This window comes from Colletes latitarsis, chromosome 1 (genome assembly GCF_051014445.1).
Source record: "Colletes latitarsis isolate SP2378_abdomen chromosome 1, iyColLati1, whole genome shotgun sequence".
Lineage (NCBI taxonomy): Eukaryota > Metazoa > Arthropoda > Insecta > Hymenoptera > Colletidae > Colletes > Colletes latitarsis.
In genome coordinates this window covers 51,277,828-51,288,002 of record NC_135134.1, presented here as the reverse complement: position 1 = coordinate 51,288,002, position 10,175 = coordinate 51,277,828, and the positions used below count along the sequence as shown (strand labels likewise).

Genomic DNA, 10,175 nt, shown 5'->3' with positions numbered 1-10,175 from the left:
AAATCATGATAAAACGCAGTACTCGTGGTTATCAGCATACGGACGTGAAGTGTAAAAATATGGATTGTAATTACATAAAGAATGTGAGAAATATGAATACCGAGAATGAAGTTACGGTGTTAGACTTGGGTTACGATTCCTCCGCGTTAGAGTTAACGAAACCAGAATGTATGAAAATGTTAAAGGAAATTAAGGAACGTACTAAAACTTTGGAAGAACAATTGATACTTATAAATAAGAACATTACGGTTAAGAGGAGGAGGAGTGAAAAGTTTTCTATTTCTGAACACAATGTAGATTGTACGTCGAGTATTAAATACATTTATAATATTAAGCAACACAGAGATATAATTACACAGCAGCCGGAAAAGGAAGATGTGTCGATACAAGAACCTAGTCAGAAGGATATCACATGTGTTAAATGTGTACAGAATACAACAATAATATCGGGAAGCAATCTCGATTCGCGGAAAAGTAAAAAGCAGAATGTAATTCCCCAGCAAACTGATAAAAAGACGTCGTACACAGAACATATTGTTAGTGGTAATAAAATGAAAGATAAAAATGATAAGGATGAGTGTTACAAGTTTAATACCAAACATATCAATGGTATAGACAAACAAATCAATCATAAACTGCTTAGATTTTGTAATGTTACTAATTCGAAGAAAATACAAAATATACAAGATCGACATGCATGGTCTGCATCCACTTTTATTCTTAATCATTCAAATTTTAGACCACTTACGTCGTTCACGCCCGAAAAAACGAACTTATCGTGCAACAAGAAATGTTTTTCTCATAGTTCGTTTTCCAGACAGACTAATGCCTCGTCTGATAGGACTTCAGGAACGAAACAAGTTAAAGAAAGAGAAGAACGTCCAATTAATTTTACAAACTTAAGTAACAAACAAGAAAGTTCGCATTGTCGAGAGAAAGTTATTGTAATGACGCTTTCAACGAGAGCTGTAAATAATACGTATTTAAAGTCCAAGTATAAAAAAATGGAATTTATGCATTTTAAACCGACACGCATCGTTGATTCGCGTGTCGCGCGTGATCGAGGATCGATGAAATCTACATTGCCAAAACGTAGAGTACAGATACCCGCTGTGTTCAGACAAATGAAATCTGTACAGTGTAAAGTCGAAGAATTCGTTGACTCTGTTAAAAATAGTCGCGACGACTTTACAGACCAGACGATAGGAGATCGAATAGTGTCAAATCTAATGCCGACTGTTTCTACACAGACGTCCAATTTATATATCAACACTGCCACTTCGGTTTCTCGAGTTACGTTCAACGATAAAAGGTATACTAGAGAAAAAGTAGCGCAAACAGGAACTTGTGTATTGAGTTAAGAGACACGTTTAGAATTAAAACGAAATTGTAATCAATGGACAGTCGATTTACAGTATTTAAAGTAAGAATATATTGCATCAACGTATGCGTGAGATTTTAGTTTTTAACTTATTTGAAATATTTCTATAAATTACAAAGTCTATTTATATTCGGGCAGAGCCCGAGTTGTTTGTAACTGTGAATCATAGTTTGTAAATTTCTGGGGAGCATGTGTCGATTGTGGGACAGTAAACATCATTTCCTATTTTTATAACCCTCTTCTCTTCCCTCCATCCCGCGCTTTTCCCACTTCCACGGAATAAATCGATACGAATACTTTGGATACATTTATTTTTTTTCCCGCGTGTTAACACTTTACATTTAAACATTTGTTAAAAAATAAAAAAGTTTTGTCATTGATTAGTAATTTATCTTCTCACCCAAATATTCGATCACGGATCAGATTGCCTAGTGGTGGGGGGTACAAATTTTAGAGATTTAGAGATTTCTTTTTCACGTACAGAGAGACTTTACTGTAATATGAAAATAAGAAATTTGTATTGTACCAAGAGTTGAAGTTACTTTGAACTGTAACTGTTTTTGGTTAATAGTGAAAGTGTGTGTAACGTAATATTTTGCGAGCGTCAGTCTTGAATCGAGAAATTGTAAGACTGTACTGTTATTGATATATATTAAAAATTGTTATTGTATCGTACGCATGACTGATATTTTAAAATAATAGCTTACTTTATCGTATTACTTTTGTATTGTAGTTGCTGAATTAATAAAGACACAATTTAATCACATCAGAACAAGTATAGAGTACTGTGTTTGCCAAGCAAGCATTGTTCATTCATTTAATAAATGTTTTTGACTTTTGAATTAAGTTTGCTTCGATATAAACTTAGCAACAAAAACGACATGCTATCAAATAAATATACAACTTTAAGAAACTTGCAATACGATAAACTATTTATTTACTTTTATAGTACTATCGTTGCAGGAGGATACATAGTATGTATCCATCACAACTCGATTCAAAGGTAATAAAAACTAAATTAATGGAACCAATGAATAAATGATAAATTATTCTCACTATTACGACAAAGAAAGACACATAAGATGTAGGTTATGCAGTGTGTTCGGCCATCCCTGGGAAAAATTTTAATGGGGGATTCTAGAGGCCAAAATAAGACGAAAATCAAGAATACCAATTTGTCGATGGAGGCTTCGTTAAAAAGTTATTAATTTTTTTCTCGAAAATGCGCAAGATTTCGGGGGTATGTCTATTCACCAAAAATGATTGCAATTAACCCCCGCAACCGAAAATAATTTTTCCAAAAAGATTTGAAATTTTTTTTTTCTGCTGTAAGATTTCAAACTTTCTTGAATTTTTTTCTAGAAAGTGGGTAGGATTTCGAGGGTATGTGTAATGACCAAAAATGATCGTAATTGACCCCTACAACCGAAAATAATTTTTCCAGAACGATTGGAAAAATTTTTTTTCATCGAAAAATTTTGGCGCGTAATTAGATTTTGGGTAAGGAATTTTTTTCTCGAAAGTGCGTAGGATTTCGAGGGTATGTGTAATGACCAAAAATGATCGTAATTGACCCCTGCAACCGAAAATAATTTTTTTAGAATGATTTGAAAAATTTTTTTTCCGTCGAAAAATTTCACACCTTCCCGAATTTTTTTCTCGAAAGTGCGTAGGATTTCGGGGGTATGTCTGTTGACCAAAAATACTTGCAATTGACCCCTGCAACTAAAAATAATTTTTCCAAGACGATTCGAAAGTCTTTTTTTTCACCCAAAATTTTCAGCACCTACTCGAATTTTTTTCTCGAAAGTGGGTAGAATTTCGTGGGTATGTCTAATGACCAAAAATGACTGTAATTGACCCCTGAAGGCGAAAATAATTTTTTCAGAACGATTTGAAATTTTTGAATTTAATTGTTAATAACTTTTTAACGAAGCCTCCATCGACAAATTGTTATTCTCAATTTTCGTCTTATTTTGGCATCTAGAATTCTCCATTAAAGCACCCTGTGTATGGAAATCGTACATGGACTTGCTGGGACAAAATATTAAAAATGTCTCGAACTACAAAGAGTACCATTTCTGGCACACTGGCATGGAAATAACACGTAATCAAATGCAACATCGTAGGTAACGTATTAATGGATCTTTAATTAGGTCCAGCGGGACTTTCTAGCTTCCACAATGATCGTGAACAGAAAATAAACATCCAAATGATTCTGTTATGTTTAATTTTTAATAGTTCTCCTTCGTATTTAGTAATTTATTATATCATTCTTTTATTCCTTTACACATATGTTATGATCTCGATGATCGTACGAAACGTTGAACATGTAAACTAGGTAATTACAAATAATAAAAATAAAAAGCCTCTCATAAGATTTTCTCATCTCTTCTCTTCTAAATGTCCAGCTATTCAATTTGATTTATGTATATATGTATATGTATACTTATATGTATTTTATATATATAATGTGTGTATAATTTATATATAAAATACATAACAGAGGCTCGCACAAAGTTTCACCGTTTTACAGTTTACAGATGTTTTCCTTTTTTTTCTTTATCATAGAGATGTCCGGCTTTTTCGTTACAATCGGTGCCAGCTAGTATTTTCTCTCTCTCTCTCTCTCTCATACTCTCAACGTCCACTGTTTCATAGATTCAATAATTACAAAAAATTCATACCTTGCAACTCCCTACGTGTTTTGTCATAATCTATTATAATACAGAACTTTCTCACTTCGCTTCGCCAGACGTTTTTTAATCTTACACTCTTAAGAAATTTATACAGGGCTCGTAACATTGTGAATGAAATACAGGCATTATGTACAAATATTTATAATTGTATACATATATATATGTATATGTATAGTTTTCTTTTTTTAACTTTATTCAAATATGACCGTCTTAATCGTAATTTGCGACCGTGACCCGAGTATACCTGGGTAACTCGATGAATGATACGCGTAAATGCGAATTATCTTTGCGAAGTAATCGTGACGTCTGATTGTGGATAAAAATTGTTCGCATTTGTCCCGTTCAACGTTCGCGAAATTGGAACGACCCGAATTCGTCTCGACGAACAACCAACTAAAAGCTTTACAGTAAAGGAAAGAATTTGGTCGATTTTCTTTTACTTAAAACGAACTGAAATTACCATTTCATGGTACACTTTCCTTTTTCACCGTTTCCTCGGTGTATTTTTCCCCCCCTTTTCTTTTTGTACAGCTATAATACAAAGAAGTCGATAATATTTCTATGTTTACCAGCGAAAAAGTAACGCGAGACGTGAAAATGATCACGCATTCGAAGTAATCGTCGGCTTCGTTCTGCTTTTTCTACGTAAAAAGTTTGCAGAAGCAATCGCGTTTCGTCATAAAATCAAATTCACGATTCGAGTGGCAATTTTGTTGAAAAAGTGATCTTCGAACTTCCGCTTTTCGCTTAAAAAAAAAAAAGACAAAGAAAAATATTTTATAGTTCTGATTTTTCGAAATTTCTGATACTCTCGTCGAAGTATTTCGATAAAAATGTAAATTGCATCTCTTGTAATCTTGATTTCTCGTACAACGTCCAATCGACGACATTGGTCGAGAGACGTAAATCATAAATTCGAATAAAATAATTGCAATCGAGGTTATCTCTTTGCCGAAGACAGCTTTACAGCCTTAAATAACGAAAACGGTTAAAATCGGGATTTTCGTTGGAAACGGTTCCCCTTGTTTCCTTTCCTTCTTCTCATTTTTTTAGTTCTGAAAATTTGAAAAATACTGGCTTCAACGACATTTAGGCCCTTTCTAATTCCAAGTATAAATATACTTACACCTGTATCTATATTGCACACAGACAACTCGAAAGCGATATTTGATCTTTTAAACTCGATCGAATCGAAGTTGCAGCTTCGTGTGGGATGCTTCGCCATTAATCCCATGGTTCCCCAATTCGTACGAATCGGATTAGTTTCTCTCTCTCTCTCTCGCGAGCAACAGGCGACAAAGTAAATTCGAGGAAAATGATTCGTTCCCGACGCGATAACGTTTCAATTTGCCGAGAAAGTATAAAGATTCCCTAGATGCATCCGAGACGAAGTTATTGAAGTCGAACACGGCTAGAAGACAAAAATCCACATTAGTCGTATAAACGTATCGTTGGATAAAATCTTTTCGACCTTTTATGTAAATCTTCAATGTGTCGACGAATGAAGAGTTCACTGCAACAAGGAAGTAAGTCCACATTTTACACATTTCTTGTTGTATATCCTATTTTATTTACAGTGTGATCTTTCGATTGGTGCAAAAAGGAGACAACCCATTCGTTGGGAAAATAAAGGTGTTATAGGTTTCGAACTCAGTGTAAAAGTCCCTTAAAGCAAATATTAGCTGACCATAACTTTATAGCGTATTTAATTTTTAATTGGTTCACTCAAATTGCCCGAAAGTGGAATTGCCTCCTCATTGCAGCAGACCCTTCAAATGTTATTTTATAAAATCCAAACATTAATTTTTTCTTTCAACTAACACTTCGACGTCCATTGTCGCAATGTCAGTACAGGTTCCGAATTCACTATTCTGCAAATCAAGCACAAATTTGTTTTCTTAAGTAATTATAACAAAGACAAAATCCAATGTAAAGTTGTATTTAAAAATTTCTAAAAATACTTTTAGAGGATCGAATACACTTCATTTTGTAATACTAAATTATACCTTTGGTTTTACATTTCCTCAATTTCTGTACACAAGTTTACTCCTCCTAGATAATGGTCCTGATTAAAAAAAATTGATTTCTGTGCAAAGTACTTCTCGACACGTGAAGAGAACTTACATAGAAAGTCGAAAATATTTTGGCTAAATATATGCTTACATGACTACGTTTATATGGATTTTTTTATTTTCGAACAAGTATAAATTCTTCCAAATATATAATCACGGCTAAAATTTCCCGAGTTAGAAATTGATTTAAAGCAGAAGAGGAATTCTTAGATTTACGACGGATTCTCGGCCGATGTATGCCAATATTTACGCTATGCGCGATGCCTTACCAACACACATCTGATAGTAAGATTATTCGATAATAAAACAAAAGAGAGACGATAATATAGCCGTATAATTGCAATATGCAATTATAAGCAAAAAAAAAAAAAAAGATAAATTCCTAACAAATACATTTCATAAAAAGGTTTCTTTACAATCTAGGTTTTCTTGGTGACTTATGAAAAACATACAATAATAATAATATTAATAATAATTAATAATAATAATAATATAATATAATATAATAATATAATATTGATTGTAATTAACTATAACGTCCATAAAGTATTTTCTTCGCCTTTTTTTTTTTTTGTACACGATTACTAAAAACATTTCTTCCGCTTCTTGTTGAGAAAATAAATATTAATATTAAATTTGAAATATTATCTCGTTTTTGTTTTTCTTCATTTTTTTCATTATCACTGAATCCGCGTCACTTCAACAACTACTGTCTTTCGTTCATGATTACTAATTACAGTACATTATTATAGTCTAAATCGGCAAATCGGCTTGCCTAGTAAGTTTATAGGCCTCTTTTAATAATATGGAACATTGCCGTGTCATCCTCATCCTCTTAGTATGTCCTCCTCTTGACCGTTCCTTCCCTTCGTTTCAACGCACAAGCACAGTTCTTTTATTTATATTTTTTTTTTTTATTTCTTGCAAATTAATTGCAAATCTCATAACCTTACAGTATTACTTCTCTGTTTTTTTTCTTTCACTTTACACTAAGATTCAAAATAAACAGGTTGATCGCTGCTCACAACATTAAAGAGCTTTCTCTTAGAGGCCTGGTTCAAGAGGTCACCTATGGCTACTGGTGCATTGATCGTTCATATCGTACAAAACTTGTGCGATTGTTCTTGATGATTCGACATTACTCAATGCCACACCTGCCAAATGTGGTTCGTACGCTCTGAGGTGCCTAAAAAAAAAAAAGAACGACATTCACAAATGTTATACGAACCACAATTGATTTAATAAACGAGAAGGGTATCGTTTAACGCGTCGACTATCGAATCAAAACCGTACTAATGGGGGATTCTAGAGGCCAAAATAAGATGAAAATCAAGAATACCAATTTGTTAATGGAGGCTTCATTAAAAAGTTATTAACGTTTAAAGTTTCACACCTTCTCGAATTTTTTTCTCGAAACTGAGTAGAATTTTGAGGGTATGTCTAATGACCAAAAATGATTGTAATTGACCCCCGCAACCGAAAATAATTTTTCCAGAACGATTTGAAATTTTTTAATTTAATTGTTAATAACTTTTTAACGAAGCCTCCATCGATAAATTGGTATTCTGATTTTCGTCTTATTTTGGCCTCTAGAATCTCCCATTAAAATTTTTCCCAGGGTTGACCGAACACCCTGTATATTATTGACGATTTTCTTTCGTACAAGTTACTTGACAAAGTAGTTTAAAATAAAGTTTTACCTTCTGCCATGAGTTGAATATATGACTAGGTTTCTGAGAATAAGAGCTGCTGTCAAGCGAATACTTTTGGTCACTGGACCTTCGTTGTCGTCCTGTTGAGAAAGAGTAAAGCGATTTAGGAACAGATATACGAAAATCGCAATCGTGTATCAAAGTAAAAATATACAAAATGAAGTAGTCACACTTTGAATTAACATCGAAACAAATAATAATGTGCACACAGAAGTATGACAATTATTCAATGATATTTGAATTAATTAGTTGCAACAAATTTCAAACATCAGCAATATACAGTAGTGATAAAAAAAAAAAAAAATATAGAAACACTGACTCGAAGAGTGAAGTCTTGTTCGAACAAGTTGTACAAACATTTATATAAAATGCCAGCAACAGCACTGGCTTTCCATATTTATACTTCAATACAACGAACATCAAGCTACTATTTTACATGAATGCGTAACGTATTAAATTTATGAATCATGAAATACATATTTCGAATGACGATAGCAAATAATTTAGCGTGAAATAAATTAATTACAGCATGCTACGTAAAAACAGAAAAGAAATATTTTCGCTTGAAACCGTTCGTAAATATAAATCTAAAACATTTACATACGTATATTTAATATTTTTAAACAATTGAAGATTACGTTTGGCTCATCTTTAGAAAGTAAACAATAACATTCTTGTTCATAATTTCGAATTTCGTTGCTTTGTTCTTAGGTAACCATTATTATTTAAATTTTAAAGATGACACAAAACCGAAGGATTAAAATAATATAACAATGTTTAGATAATTGATAAATAATATTTCACTTTCATCAGTGTCTTGCATTACGTTTACAAGACAAATCTTATCTTTGCTAAACAATTAAATTCATGAAGAATTTTCTCCAAACGAAGGCCTTGCATGAAAATACATTTTTATTGCGTTACAAGCGCAATGCGTACCCCGCTCGATCTCCAAGTTAAATTCTCAAATCACAAAATTAATGCTTTAAAGGTAATCATCCTCCTATGTATAATAAGCACAACAAATATACTCTACATTATGCCGTTCAAAGTAAACATTATACCAACACCCTGTCCATCGTGAATACTTTCGACTGCGTAAACACATAAAAGTTTCAGCCGACGCTAGCTACGAAATGAAAATAAAATGAACTCCATGCTAAAATATATCGAATGTGTAAACATTAAAAGGAAAAGAGAAAAAAAAACAAAAGAAAAAAAACGTATATGTAAAATCAGCACGGTGCGGAAACAAAAGGAGAATAAAGCGCAAAAAAAAAAAAAAAATATATTAGGCGGCAGGAACAGCGCACAGGAGCTGTGGCTGTGTTGTGGATCGTGAATCCTTTTCAATTCTGAACACGTTTTTTACCTGTTCTGGTGGAGGATTTTGCCCAGGTCTGGGGGAAGAAGAGCTTGTGGTGGCTGCAGCGGGCTTGGTCGGCCTTTGCTGCTTTGCCAAGAGAATAAGAAATTTCATTACATTAACAAAACTCAATAGACTCTAAGAACCATGGGACTATATAGGACTCTTCGAAATAGTGACGTAGATTATACTATATCCGGATGCGTTTATATCTTTCGCGCTACTTGTACGCTATCTTTGTTTACATCACCACCATGACAGAGAAGTGCTTTGTGCTTTTGTCTCTCTTTTACCAAATTTACCGCTTAGCTTATAGCTGGTTAAACCAATTTTATCGTTTCTCTTAGCCAAAAGTACGTAGACTTTACGATTGCTACTAACCATTAACTCCTTTGGATTCACGAATTCCAAGGCGTGCCGTTTAATTGCATGGAATGCTGCATTCGGTGCGTAGCCAGGATGATGGGGAGTCGGTGTTGTCGATGTGGAAACCTCGGTCTTCCCGGTTACAGTCAACTGTTTCCTTCTCATCGACATTGTCTGTAAATTTTTATATAATACTTTCGATGTATCTAAATTGATAAGATAATCGAAAAGAGTTTTTTGTCTATACATATTTTCATAGTTTAGGAAAATTCGATTAGTTCGTGTTCGATCGTGACGAGAAATACTACAAATTTTTGAGAATAGTAACCACCGTACTTACCTCTGCGTTACAATGCCTGTCGTACAGATGTGTCATTAACGAAAACCTACGCCTTTTCAAGGCATCGCAACTTGCCCAGAGACACAGTATTTCTTCTCCGCTGGTTGGACAGTGTGCCTCGCACACGTGAAGGTAAACTTCGTGTGGTGTTTTGAATTGCCTGTACGCATTCAAGAAAATTTAGCATTATTAATATTAATATTAATTTGTATTATTATTGCTCTGTTCTAAAATGGGGC

The 10,175-nt window shown here is 33.5% G+C and overlaps 1 protein-coding gene across 7 annotated transcripts in view; it reads right to left on the bottom strand.

Moving 5' to 3' along the window:
• Nucleotides 1-3,188: 3,188 nt before the first annotated feature.
• The window catches only part of Bap170 (Brahma associated protein 170kD), a 66,799-nt gene continuing 59,812 nt past the window's right edge, over nucleotides 3,189-10,175 (bottom strand). For 3 of the 7 annotated variants that reach the window (XM_076769908.1, XM_076769888.1, XM_076769926.1), the window contains exons 13-17: nucleotides 9,937-10,096; nucleotides 9,612-9,770; nucleotides 9,237-9,314; nucleotides 7,853-7,944; nucleotides 3,190-7,338 (exon numbers count right to left, since the gene is read on the bottom strand). In XM_076769908.1, coding sequence (XP_076626023.1) covers nucleotides 7,218-7,338; nucleotides 7,853-7,944; nucleotides 9,237-9,314; nucleotides 9,612-9,770; nucleotides 9,937-10,096 — 610 coding nt within the window. In that variant the 3' untranslated portion in view covers nucleotides 3,190-7,217. Of the gene's footprint in view, nucleotides 7,339-7,852; nucleotides 7,945-9,236; nucleotides 9,315-9,611; nucleotides 9,771-9,936; nucleotides 10,097-10,175 lie in introns of all 7 variants that reach the window. The other 4 variants (XM_076769901.1, XM_076769935.1, XR_013080066.1 and 1 more) reach the window with 3 other exon arrangements.